The sequence below is a fragment of the Oryzias latipes genome, chromosome 13 (assembly GCF_002234675.1).
Source record: "Oryzias latipes chromosome 13, ASM223467v1".
NCBI lineage: Eukaryota > Metazoa > Chordata > Actinopteri > Beloniformes > Adrianichthyidae > Oryzias > Oryzias latipes.
In genome coordinates, this window is record NC_019871.2 from 10004365 (window position 1) to 10018374 (window position 14010).

General features: G+C 39.6%; 2 protein-coding genes across 2 annotated transcripts; one reads left to right on the top strand and one right to left on the bottom strand.

The window, feature by feature from the left end:
• Positions 1–1813: 1813 nt before the first annotated feature.
• On the top strand, positions 1814–5681 carry LOC101160498 (dehydrogenase/reductase SDR family member 11). Its single transcript, XM_004075316.4, has 7 exons — positions 1814–2034; positions 3039–3248; positions 4413–4507; positions 4834–4963; positions 5066–5158; positions 5247–5312; positions 5399–5681. Exons 1-7 carry the CDS (start codon positions 1903–1905, stop codon positions 5438–5440), a joined length of 768 nt encoding a protein of 255 aa, XP_004075364.1. The 5' UTR covers positions 1814–1902; the 3' UTR covers positions 5441–5681.
• A 1546-nt stretch (positions 5682–7227) lies between these two features.
• On the bottom strand, positions 7228–11878 carry proca1 (protein interacting with cyclin A1). The gene is made up of 4 exons (XM_004075569.4): positions 10575–11878; positions 10372–10504; positions 9574–9708; positions 7228–9482 (listed from the first exon to the last, which is right to left on the bottom strand). The coding sequence occupies exons 1-4, from the start codon at positions 11065–11067 to the stop codon at positions 7904–7906; spliced, it is 2340 nt and encodes a 779-aa protein (XP_004075617.1). The 5' UTR covers positions 11068–11878; the 3' UTR covers positions 7228–7903.
• Between the last annotated feature and the right edge of the window lie 2132 nt (positions 11879–14010).

Here is a 14010-nt window from a genome sequence, read left to right on the forward strand (position 1 = left end):
ATGGTGTTCTGGGTTCAGATGTGGAATGTACATGCAGATCTCAGTTGGTCAATTTCCTTTTAATTACATTGCTGCACACTTTAACATGATCTATTTAATCAATTTCTAAATTCAAAACTGTACAGAATTTTATTTTTTATACATTTTTAAAGAATTTTCTTTCTATTCAAGATTAAACAACAATAACGAATTAAAATGACACAAATCACCTGCTTGAAATTAAAGTCTGAACACCTGTTGACTAAAATCACAAAGAGCTGATGATATAAGGCGCAAAGTACTGGTAAAAGGTAAAGCCATCACCATTTTTTCCTTTTAATTAATATGTACCAAGATTATTTACACAAGTTTTCATATAAAGTAATTCAAACCTTAATCAACTGGATACGAAAACCTGAACGTATTACCTCGGATAATTATTTGCTCCTGAGTGACCCTGAACGCATCTCAGTGACGTGCTACTTCCACACCAATGAGTTATATCGCTAGAGGAGACACGCCCGCTTGGGAAGCCTGTCCGACGGTGGCGGAGAGCGACGCCATCTTGGTGAGGTCGACGTCGCCCACGTGACAATGATTTCTATAGCCTTTGATGGCATCTAAGTAGCTTTTATATAATTTATATATATTTATGTTTATATATATTTACACATATATAAAAATATATAATATTTATATATATCATTTAGTTATATACATAATTTATTGTTGTTAAATAAGAGAAACAGGCAGCCTTAAAAGCTCAAACTTTAATGAAAAATGCATAGTTGCAGGACTTCAATTGCAAAAACAATTATTACAAAGATTTTTTTTTAAATTTTTTAAACATGTAATTTCAGTTATTTAGAAAAGCCCAACAATAAGTCAATAGGAAGTCAATAAGAAAAATAAATAATAACAATATAAACATAAGTCAATAATAATAATAATAATAATAAACCAATACTAAATAATAATAATAATAATAAATCAATAGTAATTTAATAATAATAATAATAAATGATAAGAATAAATCAATAATAAGTCAACAATAAGTCCAAAAGTCAATAACAGATTTACCCTTAAAAAAAGAAGAAAAATAAAGAAAAAAAATAGATTTACTAAGTCATGTGAGTGATCAATATGGTGTTACATAGATGGTATGGTGTCGGGTTTCAAGCGAACAGTCTGGCCAGTCTTATCAAAAACTTTCCTTCCACTTTCGGCTTCTCCCATCAGGGGTCGCCACAGCGAACAAGTCGCATGGTAAATTTGGCAATGTTTTACGCCGGATGCCCTTCCTGACGCAACCTTCTCAAGCCGGGCTTGGAACCGGCAGAGGTGGAGAAGGGAAGAGGGAGCAGCCCGGAGTCGAACCTGGGTTTCACGGACGGAAGGCGCCGCAAACCAGCACGAGCTAAACTGGCTCGCCACGAGCTAAACTGGCTTATCAAAAACTGTTTTCACAAAATGTTTTGAACATAGCCAGAATGTATTACTAGTTAGTAACCACGGTGATCCATCTGGGTTTGCTCTATTTATTACTAAGGCCCACTTTTTCCTTAAGTCTGAATCCATTGGAAACCTGCAAGAAAAGTTCAGTCACTGAGTCAGAAATGTATAAATCTATATTACCATAAAAGCCTAGTCCTAGTATACTTTATATAGGTTTAACAAAATCAAATGTACATTTATGTCGACAGCAAATTATACGTACATCATCCCTACATGTTGATAATAGCCCAGCAGCATCATGCATGTCACGTGCATGCGCTCCAGCAGTGACTTGACCTCACCAAGATGGCGGTGCTCTCCTCCCATGAGGAATCACGTGATGACTCCTCTAGCGGTATAACTCGGTGGTCGCCGCCCCGTCACAACAGTCCCGTCCTCTCCCTCGAACTTGAGCCGATCATCTGAAGTATGGACCGCTGGAGAGGCAGAGTGGCTCTGGTGACCGGCGCCTCGGTCGGCATCGGCGCGGCTATCGCCAGGGAGTTGGTCCGAGGCGGGATGAAGGTGATGGGCTGCGCCAGGGACGTGGAGAAAATAAAGGTTTGTGATGGACTAAAACTTAACTTCACGTTGTCTCACGTCCAGTTAGGGTTAGTAAATAGTTAGCTAGCATTGGTTCCGCTATCACAACAAAAAGTGCAACTAATAAAGTTTTGGGGATTTTTTTTTCAGGGAAATGTTTTATTGGAAACAGTGTAGCGGGGATCGTGTCATATTTATTAAGTTATTTATTATTACTTAGCAGGCTTTGTCATGTTGCATAGACCCATGTAGCGCGTAGGTTAGAACCAAATCCAACGGCCAACTCTGTGCTAAAGATTATATGATTATATCGTCACAGTGTCTGCGACCCGAACGCAGAGTTCACGCTCTAATCGACGTGAAACTTAACTTAGCTACCAAATAAAAACGGCATCAAATCAGGAACAGTAGCGTGAAATGCAATTTCCTCGTTTTTCTTTGGAGCTGAGCGTAAACCAAATCCATGTTAGAAACCATCAAAGCCTTTGGGTTAATGTTTCACCCATAGTTTAATTATAAATCCAGAGGTTCAATAAAGTTGTGTTTGCTTTAGTCTGAGCGAATCGTGAGGCTCATCTATTGAACTGCTTTATTGTCCCAACATCATCTTTTTAATACCTAATGTACAGTCATAACATGAGTGATTGTACACATTTATTCAATTTTTAAATATTTACATGTGGATTATTAATTTTTCTTCTTTATTGGAAGATGGAGTATTAAAAAGCTCCACAAATAATAAATACATTTTAAACATACACATTATTAATATTACCATGATTGTGTGTGTGTGTGTGTGTTCAAATTCTAACAAACATAGGAAACTAAAGCTCCATATTTATTTTGGTGTTATATTTTCACTTCTTTTAATAGATCTTCATAAATCAGATGGAAGAATAAAAATAAAATATCTTTAGATGATCTGATACATTTTGTCATATTTTTTTTTTAACTTAATGCTTCCATTTATGCTAATATCTTTTCCTTTTAACTCAGGAAATCCTTTTGTCTTTCCTTTCCAGAAACTGTCAGCGGAGTTCCAACGTGAAGACTACAGCGGCGTGCTCGTGCCTTTCAAGTGTGACTTGACCCGCGAGGAGGACATTCTCGCCATGTTCTCAGCCATCAAAGCTCAGCACAAAGGCGTGGACGTTTGCATCAACAACGCCGGCCTGGCTCACCCAGACTCTCTGCTGAGCGGTGCAACCAGCAGCTGGAAGAACATGCTGGATGTGAGAGATCTTTGGAGAATTTAAAAAAAATCTGTTAAATAACACATTGACACACCATTTTAATAGGTGAAATGAGAGATTTACGTTAAAAGAGAGCCGCATTGCTGATGAAATACAGCAGGATACGTTTTTAAAGCAAAAATCCCACCTAGAAAAACTGTAAACATAGAAATATCGCAAAGAAAATCATGTTTCCATCCTACAAAATGTAGAAGACTTTTTTCTTGTAACTTTGTCAAGAAAACATCTTAGAAGTTCCAAATTCTTTGGGTTTAAACATTAGCGTTGGCAGAAAACTACCGTCTTTCATGACAAATTATTTTTAAATAGATTACATAGTCGGAAATATTGATTCAGATTAAAGCCTAAACCAAACTTTGTGATACTGAGCAGAAATGATTCAGGACATTGTCAGCAATACCTACACAAATAATATCATATTTACAGTACAGACCAAACGTTTGGACACACCTTCTCATTCAAATGAATGGGAAGGTGTGTCCAAACATTTGGTCTGTACTGTATATTTTAAATGGGGCTTAGAATCCTGCACTGTAATAAATGGGAAACCTGAGCTGTTCTTGCTCAAATAAACCAATAAGGACGAGTCAAGAAAAGGTCTAGTTTAAAGACCCATTCTGATGAAAATAGTGTTTTTAGTATGGTCTTGCAGCATTTTTCTGATGATAGAGGACATATATAAAGTAAAATTGCATTTCTGAATTTTTATTCAAATTTTTGTAAGGAGCAGTATGCTGGACTGGCCTGCTGTACTTAAACAGAGTGCTCTCAGCAATATGAAGGGGAAGGGGGGGCCAGGGTTGCTCCGTGTCAACCGTCCCACCCACGCCTCAGAGGTGTCCTTCTAATGAATATATGGTTTTGGATTTGGCCTAAAAACGTCCTAATCATAATTAAAAGAGCACTAAGAATGCGTTAAAGCTCGATCAAAAGATGATCTGAGTTAGACTTGAACCGATTTATCCACCTGCAAACCAGAATGTTCAGCAAAAAGCTGAAATGTTTCCATTAACTTCCATTCTGACCCTTCCGAGCCATAAACTTTAGTAAGAGCAATATGCTCATTTTACACAGGAATCATTCTTTTTTATTGAAGTTGTGACACTTTTGTGTGCATGTTTTGACACTTGGGTGCTCTGTCAGGTGAACGTTCTTGGGCTTAGCATCTGCACCCGTGAAGCCTACAAGTCCATGAAAGAGAGAAACGTGGATGATGGACACATCATACATATCAACAGGTAGAAAAGATATGCATCAGAAGTAGCTAGTTATTTTCGTTAAAAAAAGTTAATTATTGATTTTCTTAGTTTTATTTTTACATTTTTGTAAATACAGTTTTATCAATTTCCAAAGTTTTCCCTTTTTTTGATATTTTGCGGAATTGCTAACAACAAGTGATTTATTTACCTGCAAAGCAGGTAAATATTTTAAATGTTTTCTTATTTAAATGATTTTACAAAATGAATTTTTTAGCCAAACACATGAAGGAAAATATAACATAACCGTTACAAGCACATGCATAAAACATAGACCTCTTATGCCTCCTGTACATCTTCTGTTGCAGCATATGTGGACATCGGGTTGTAAACAGTCCTGACATCCATTTCTACACGGCCACCAAGTACGCGGTGACGGCCCTGACCGAAGCCCTGAGGCAGGAGCTTCGGGAAACCAACTCTCACATCCGAGCCACCGTAAGGCGTTACTTCTACATGAATCAGTTTAACACACCACATGAGCTCAGATTAGCATCATTTATTCTAAATCATTGCCTGACTCCTCCTTCCTCTCTGCAGTGCATTTCTCCTGGGTTAGTGGAGACAGAGTTTGGTCCGCGGCTTTACAGCCAGCAGGCAGACAAAGCAGCGACTTTATACACTCAGTATAAGGTAAAGCGTGAAAACACTTTCTGATTGTTGCTGTTTGTGTAATATAAGGCTGTACTGTGACTTCTGATGCACCTGTTCCCTTTGATAGACTCTGGAAGCTGTAGATGTGGCTAGCGCTGTGACATACGTGTTGAGTGCCCCTCCTCATGTGCAGGTATCTGGGTTCCCTTACATGACTTACTACATACTCTTAAATTGAAATTCTTATTTCTAAACTTTGATGTTTTTTTCTTCTCCTAGATTGGAGACATTGTGATGCGATCTGTGGAGCAGCCAACTTAGAACTTCATTACATGACCACCAAAAGACGCTACAAGAGAATCCACCTGCTCACCACAAATGAATTTTTCAAAAAGCGAAACACTAAAACAGAAAAAAATACAAATTTCTGAAACATTGTTTTATTTCAGTCTGAATAAAAATAATTTTCTGCTATGTCTTTTATTCTGAAGGATGGCACATCTAATTAACTATAATAAACTGATTCATGTTTCAATAAACTGTTGGAATATGCTCTAAAGTACATTTATATGGGTCATAGATTATTAATAAAGTATATTTAAAAAGGTTAGCCATAAATATTGCACACACAAAACATTGTCTAAATAGCTTGAAACACTCCCCAGAAAAAAATGACAAAAGCAAATCTACTAATGGTGTTCCCTCTGCATCTTAAAAAGGTAAATTAATTGCTTTACAATAAAAAATGTTGGAAAAAGTATAACTTTTGATGCAGTCTTATAAATTTTCATTGTGTTCAAGAATCCCAAAGACGGTAAAGCTGACCTTCTACTGATCCAAACCCACAACTTTTGTTTAAAGGGAAAAAAAATCATTGCAAGCTCATTTGGTCAGGGATTAGTTTTTGCTCACTTAAAGGAAGAGCTTTTACTTGTACTCGATTACTAAATAAGTGCAAAGATCTGCTGTGTTACATAAAAAACACCTGTAGTTACAGGGTTTCTGTAGCTGTTTTGATTCCCTTAATTTGTAACATCAAGTTTGCTTTATCAGAACAAAGCCAATAAGAATAACAGAAAATGAAGAAAAAACAGGGCAAACCATGTCTTTCTTCAAACACTTCTGCAGTGATTTATCATGTTTAGTTTTGTTTATTGACCCTTGTGCTATCCTAGGCACTTTAACATTGGGAGTTGGGTCATCTAGACCCACTAGACAGTGCGCTGAACCTTTTTTCTTCAATGATTTGTGATCTTCACTGGTGTCCATGGATTAGGTGACATCTCTCCACCGTTATCCACCTTTGTCATTGTAGGAATAACACGTCAATGTCCGGATGGGGTCATATAAGATAGCACAAGGGTTAACCTAGGTCATTCATCACACTGTCTGTAGTAGTAAAGCTCAATAATTAAACGTTGGTGTTTTCAAGCTTCCCCCAGCAGAGGGGGCGCTGCTCAAGAAGGTTCATTGATACATTTTTTTTTAATTTCTGGAATTGGACTGATATGACGTTACTATAGTTCCTGCTGGAACACTCGGAGTAAACACTGGATGGGTTTGTGACTGTATGAGGAAAGTTCACAAAAGTAGGAGATAGCTGGTCCAGGCAGCTGAGGGAGGAGCAGAGTTCTGATGTAAAGCAGATAAAGAGATGGACAAGGGGATGCTAACAGTCCGTCCTCTTTAAAAGAGCAAATGGTGAGGCAGAAATACACCCAGACAGATCAACAAAAACCTGCACACTAAACCAATCTGGATTTAACAAGGCTGTCGTTTCTGCCTTCTGGACCACCAGTTGAATGTTTAAACATTGATTAGGCTTTGATTTCTGTGTGCTGTTAACCACAAAAAAGGAAGAAACTTTCAAAGCTGGATCATTTGGCTAATATGGTTCATTTTCTATTGGAAAAACTTTGCATTTATTTCAATTCGTGTCCTACTGAAATTTTAAGTCACTGTCTTCAGTTGCCTTAGTTTTCTAAACAGCCATTTAATTAGTTTTTATACATTATCTTAAATAACTTTTCAAATGTTTTTGTCTATAACTATTGTTTTAGGGGGAGTGATATTGGAGAATTACATTTATTTATGCAAACATTACAAAATTTTGCAAAGTTTTAACCAAAACTTGCACCACAGCAGATTCCCAAGAGAACAGTAAATGCAGCAAAAGCGTTAAAGCTGCTCAGAAGTCGAAAATACTTCATGAGATCATGAGCTGAAATGGGAACCCTTCCAACTTTTCAGGTGACATTCTTTATATCAAAAAACCACCTGCTTAGTGTCTACAAATCAATAACCACAATATGGAGACATTTTTCTATGGAGCATTTTTTTCTCTCCTGCAATCTTATAGCTCAAGATTAATCCCAGAAGAAGTCAGACAGGAAACCAGAATTGTCAGTGTCATTTACTGACTATGAATGACTTTGCAATTAAAGGAAACTTTCATATGCTATTTTCAACATCTCTACTTTGTAGACACAGTTTTCTTTATCATTTTCTTTATCTTCTCTGAAGTCATTTCCCAGGGAAAAACTACATCTGAAAAACTAAACTTGTGTAGATATATGTGCATTTTCTTATTTTCTTATCAAATAAAAAAGAGGTTTTAATAATCATTTCACATTTTTATTCTCATATAAACAAATATGTAATTAACATGATTCTGAGTGGCATACATGTTTGAGTCTAATGAAGCATGTTTCTCTGATCAGCAGAAGCTTGTCTCTAAGGTTACGCATTTTCTGATTTGGTTTTGTTGCATCTGAAGCTCGAGGATCACTGCTGCCTGTTAGGCTGTGCCGCTTTTCTTTTTTTCTTCCTGTTGAACTGCGCTCTTGCTCTTTCCATGGATAACTGCAGTGGACTCATGGCCGGCCCTGCTGAGGTCAGCTGGGACTTTTCAGTTGCGATGGCGTTGTCTGGTGAAGCTGCAGGAGTCACTTCCTCTGTTTGTTTAGGGACAGAAATTCCTCCATCGAGAGCTGTAGCTTTCTCCCTAGATTTCCTCTGGTGTCTGCTTTGCTGCCGATGGAGGCTTGCGTTGACAGTTGGAGTAGCTGTTGTAAAAATTCTCCACCTACTTTGAGTTTCAGTTTCTAGCACCAGTGCAGTATTTGCAGGGGGGGTTGCTGCAAGCCGAGCATTTGGAGTTGTAAGAACAGTGGGCAAGTCTCCAAAGCGGCTCTTGGAAAAATCCGGATTTTCACTTGGGGCGGGAAGAATGGTTTTCCTCCGCCTGTACCTGGATTCTCTATCTTTGGACCTTTGCTTTTTCAGAACTCCCAAGTTGGAGCTGAGAACAGTAACCTGGATTTTATCTCTGTTAGTGTCTGTTTTATGTGGAAGATTCAGGTCTGAAGGAGGGATTGACGTGGTTGGAAGGATGACGTTCAGGTTGTCTAAAGGGAAACTGTGCTGTTCAGCAACAACACTGACTTTGATCCTGTTCTTCCTTGGGTCTCTGCCTCCTCTCACCTTTAACCTTTCTCTTCTGACCTTGTGGATTGCAGTGAGGTCTCCAGCAGTTCTGAGAAGCTCACCAAAGCTCTGCTGGGCAGTTTGAGTTGACTGAGTTGTTGACGGAACAGGAGCAACACCTGTATTCTCTTCTTTATTCAGATCTTCAGCAGAAATAGTTTCCTTCACCTTTGCTCCTTTCTTCATTCCTTGCCCAGTTTTTGCGTCACGCAGAACAGAAACTGTACTGGGTGATGGAGTGATGTCTTTGTTCACGCCGGAGTCTGCTGGTTTTTTCTGGACTCGCAAATGAGACTGAGCTGAAACCCCATCCTGACCTTTCTCCGGCTCATCTTTCATGACTTCATTGGAGGCCTCACTGTTTCCTCTGGTAGCATCATAGCTATTGTCTATGTCTGTGTTCATTTTTGTATGTGTGTGCGACTCACTGAAAACATTTCTCAAAGCCAAGACTTCTTCTGCTTTGCTATCTGGTGATGAAACCACAGCTCTTTCCTCTGTTTTCACTCCTGCTTCTGTTTTCTGCTTTCTCCTCCTACTCTTCCCTTTCTGCTTTCTGCCGGTCTTCTTTTTCTGGCCTGTTTTCTTCTTTTTCTTCTTCTCTGAGCTCTGCGCCTCGCCCTTCTCAGAGTCCACAGGAGAGCTCTGAGATGTGGACACAGTTGCAAGCACCTTGATGAAATCCTCAGCTGCCATCACCACATTTCTGAGGGAAGGCTCTGACACCGTGGACTGGGTTGCACTCTCGGGTTTCTCGTCACCATCGTGTTTCTTGGGAGGAGCCACTGTCAGCTCATCTATGACCTGGATACCTCCAAAGTCATACGGCGCTGACTCTTTCAGCACAGCAACAGGAACCTTCTTGTATCCTTTACACCTGTGGAAAAGCAGCTGTCAGTGCATGCGTTCTGAAGGAGTCACAGCTCAGTCTGTTGCAAATCAGCTTAAAAATACAGAGTGGTACTTACAGGCCGTACCAGTGCCGCTCCACACACTGCTCCTCGTAGGCAAACTCAAAGCAGGGAACAGTAAGGACATTGAAAAAAGCCTGACCAACAACCCTGGAGGATGTGTCGTTGACTTTCCTTAGACATTCTTTAAGTCTGCAGAGAGAAACAAGGTCGGGATGAAGTGCAAACATGGAACTTTCATGCAGAAAATCATCGCTAAAGCATTCATAAATTATTTCAAACATATATTTTTTGTTCACGACATTGTGAACTCCGGTTTATTCTGGACATTTGTAACCTGGTTTCTAAGATAAACAACACAGCTAATTTAGTCAAAAACTCTCTTGAACCATTTTCTTCCATTTTTTTCAAAACTAATATGAACCATTAAAAAAATATGTGACACTTAACATAATGTCTTATCAACTATTTCACACACAAAAAAGTTCCAGTTTGGAAGCTTTAATTTGAGAAAATGTGACATTAAAACAAAAAAAGTGAAAAGACAAAACTATGACCTTATCCCTACCATCGAGGTATTGTTATTCAATAGAACAAATGGAACAGTTGAATGGTAGAGTGGCTGATGTAGACTGATGATGATAACCTCATATGTTTTGATTCTGATGCACATTTTGTGCTCTAATGTTATTCTAATGCTTTTCTCTTGTGAGCTCTAATTTTATGAGTAACGTTTTGCTGAATTTATAATAATCAACCAATAAAAGCAGTTGGTCTCATAAGGAGCAGCCTTATTAAAAAAACAATTTGCAGCACGTAAGGATTCCTATTATGTCAGCATTTTAGTTGACTTACGTTTCATCACAGTCACAGTGGCTGATGGAGAGCCACTTGAAGTTGGTGTATCCAAAGTTGGAGGAGAATGGGTGGATGACGTGCTGGCAGTGGTCATGCGTGCGGCAGCAGCTGTCAGTCTGTGCGAACTCTCCTGTGAAAAGTCGAGCTGCTGTCAGATCTGATTCGGGCCGAATTCACCCGCGTCACTTGGCTGAACTTACCAAGCTGGTTATAGTGGTCTGCCATGTTGCCTGCTCCACACCACAGGGTCCCGGGGTACGTAAAGCCTCTCTTGGATCTCCTTGAAGCCTTTGCGCTCTGATTCTGCCTTGACGTGCTACTGAACTCCCGGCACATCCCTTTGGTCTCATCCAGGCGTGCAAAGCGCGCGTCCATCAGCTGCCCTCCTCTATGATCCAACAGCCCCAATCTGCACTCGTGCATGAACGACTTCACCTGGATCTGGTTCACTATGATTGAGCAGTTCACGAGCTTGCCCGCGGGGCTGACCACGGTGCGCACGACCTCCGCTCCGTCAGACACCTGGTAGAGGAAATTCTCCCCTACCATGGACATCTTTGCGCAGAAGGTGCCGTTTATTACGGAGAACATCTCCTTGCTCTCCTTCTCTGCTTCCGGAGCACTCCTCAAGAAGTCACCCTTGACCACGTTTCTGTCCAGATAAGACAGAAAGACAAAGAAGACCGACCACATGATGCGCAGAGTGGCACTTCAGCACCACGCGTAAAAGAGACAGCTCCTCCGGCTTGTCTGAAGCTCCGAGCAGCCCTCCCCCTTTTTAAAGAGAGCCGAAGGTGGTGTGATTGTGAATTCTATGAAGGGCCACGCTGGGAGGAGCCAGTTAGATTAACCTCTTTGTGCCGAATTGCGCACTCTTTTCTGCCATCGCTGTGTGAGCAGGTAACCACCGGTCTGCTGATTTATCCCTCAGTGCCTCACCAGAGGGGAACAGAGGGTTAAACTACGGGTGCACATGGGTTCAAGCTTTCACAGCCCGAGAGATGACCGCCCAACCCCCTCAGAAAGTAGAGATTTACTCTGGGAACAGGCATGGAGGAGGCTCCAAACATACCCACGCTTTCCATGGTAACAGTGTGGGGTGTCTGTGCAAGCGCAGGACACTGGGCAGCTTTCAAACGCCGCAGAGCAGGCGCTGAATTGGTGATGACCTACATCCAAATGTAAGAACAAACTCTATGACAGAGGAATGTGTGGAGAGCCTGGAAGTGTCTCACGCAAACTGGCTGAAGGCCCTCGAAGTCAGGCGAAACGTTCCTGCAGGAATCTCCACACTGTCTAAAATGTGCTTTGAGTTAATTATAGAAAAGAAAACTGAAGTGAAATTTATTTCAAGTGGATTGCTTCTTTTCCAATCTGTTAGACTTATTCTTTATATAGTTCTTAATCAGGATTTTTTTTATCCCCTCAAAAATAAACTCCAAATAATTTCTCCAAATAAGAGACGCAGACTTCTATTTTTGCTTTATTTAACACAACTATGTTTTATATTTTATATTACAGTGGGGAAGTATTGTGACAATGATTGTTTGTGATTTCTCATTTGAGATTCTGGTACTTTGTCCATCATTTAAAAAAAAAAAAGTTTAATTCCTCCCACCATCTAAAAACATGTCAATTGGCAACTCTAAATTGTCCATAGGTGTGAGTGAGAGAGTGAATGGATGTGTGATATGTGGCCCTGCGACAGACTGGCGACCTGATAGGGTGCCCCCTGCCTTGTCCCACAAGTGGCCGGGATAGGCTCCAGCAGCCCCATGACCCTGAAAGGGACAAAACGGAAGAAGATTAATGACTGAATGAATGATTGACTGAATGAATGAATGAATGAATGAATGAATGAATGAATGAATGAATGAATGAATGAATGAACGAAACCATTTGAACAGAAAAATATTTGTATGCATCCAACAGTGACACAATATTTACATGTTCATGTTTGTGAAATGTAGAAAACAGGACATGGCCTCTTTAAGAGTGAGTGCATTGTTGTTTGGATATAAGAGACTTTATAATATGAAAATTCTGTACAGAAAAACATGAATTCACTGCATACTAACACTTTTTAGCACCCCCTACAGTTATGATTTTTGTGTCTAAACCCTGAATGGACACAAACTACCAATGAAACATTTTGATGTGGTACCATTTCAAAGATAACTAAAAAAAAAGTAGTTTCATTTGATTCACCAAGGATATTCATTTAGACACTGGTTTTGCATCATCATTTACATTGAAAGTTCAGTTTTGTAAAAAAAAAAAAAAACCCTTATGTCCCCCACCTGAAAATCAATTTTAGTCATCAATTTAATGATGGCCAATGTCTAACTTCTTTTAGGTTCCTGCCTGAAAGAGGTCTCCTGCATTTTTGAGCAAGTCCTTTTATTCTCAGAGGTAAATCTAAAACCCTCTTGTCAGATTGGGTTTCTAATCAGTCACATGGCTGGTCTTACTCGAAGCTCTGGAGGAAGAGGTCCTGGCTACTCAGGGCACTGAAAGCGGATTGCTGGAAGGCGGAGGAAAATGATGTAAAATCACCAGAGGCAACATTCGACCATGTCTTGAGGGGTGGGGGGAGCGAACCCGTTTCCCATGAATTGAAGTGGTCACTGCTCGAGGGATTTAGGGCAGGAGAGCAAAACTGGGGGCGAACAATCCCACTGTTGCTGTGGAGTCAACTGACACCACCGACACACAAAGAAGCGGGGTCAAAATGACTGAAAGGTTGGCTTGTGTTTCAGTTACATGTGAATTCCAGTCAGTCATTTTCTTGTTGCTTGTTACGCAGTAAAAATGTAATAAACTGTATGTTCTCAAGTCAATTCCTGTATTTTATTACTTTAATTCATTTTCAAACTACCTTACATGATTTGGCCTTATAGGTGACCTTTCAAACTGAGGTAATTGTAAAGCAGAATGTGTCAAATGCTTGTGTGAGACATTTTAGAGAATGGAAAGACAAAAAAGTAAACCAGCTGCAGAACATTGCTCTCTGCTGGAGACTGAGCGTAACTGTCAAACAAATGTGTGGCACAGTTTGAAAGTGCAACAAACCCCTTGCTTCACTTTTGAAAATGAAATAAATTGAGGCAGTTCACCAGAATAATTTTTATCTTAGAAAAACCTCTTCATTTTTTTTTGTTCTGAAATAAATGAGCCTTCAAATGTTGACCCTGATTGACACCATACCCCCACATTCTGTATCACCTTTTGACGCCAACCAGGAAGTAACAAATGTTGCAGATCATCATATAACCAGAAAGGAGCAATTTCTCAGAGATTCTTATGTCACAGAATAAATGTAAATTTTACCAGGTTTAGGTTAAGGGCCAAATAGTTACGTTTAAATTAAATCCTTATAAACCTCACTTACAATCAGTATGATGAGTAACAAACCACCTAGAAGTTACTACAGGGACTGACATGGCTTCAGATTCTTTCATTTCCAAACCCTCCTCATAACAAAAGCCATGGATTTTCTCTTGAATGATTATTTTCCAATACTCTTTTTTTTGTTTTTGTTTGGCACAAATAGGGGTGTGTGTCCTGCACCATATGACATCAGCTAAATTAAATAAAAAAAAAACAACCTTAGCAACTCTCCAGAAAAATCTAGAT

What these genes read in the sequence shown, in the direction of transcription:
- proca1 (XM_004075569.4), bottom strand. Translation starts at nt 11,067, where the DNA reads ATGTGGTCGGTCTTCTTTGTCTTTCTGTCTTATCTGGACAGAAACGTG. An exon ending in AGACCACTATAACCAGCTTG is followed by an intron (nt 10,505 to 10,574) that starts GTAAGTTCAGCC and finishes GACTTTTCACAG; the next exon opens with GAGAGTTCGCACAGACTGAC. An exon ending in GAGCGGCACTGGTACGGCCT is followed by an intron (nt 9,483 to 9,573) that starts GTAAGTACCACT and finishes GCTTTTCCACAG; the next exon opens with GTGTAAAGGATACAAGAAGG.
- LOC101160498 (XM_004075316.4), top strand. Translation starts at nt 1,903, where the DNA reads ATGGACCGCTGGAGAGGCAGAGTGGCTCTGGTGACCGGCGCCTCGGTC. An exon ending in CACATCATACATATCAACAG is followed by an intron (nt 4,508 to 4,833) that starts GTAGAAAAGATA and finishes CTTCTGTTGCAG; the next exon opens with CATATGTGGACATCGGGTTG. An exon ending in GTGCCCCTCCTCATGTGCAG is followed by an intron (nt 5,313 to 5,398) that starts GTATCTGGGTTC and finishes TTCTTCTCCTAG; the next exon opens with ATTGGAGACATTGTGATGCG.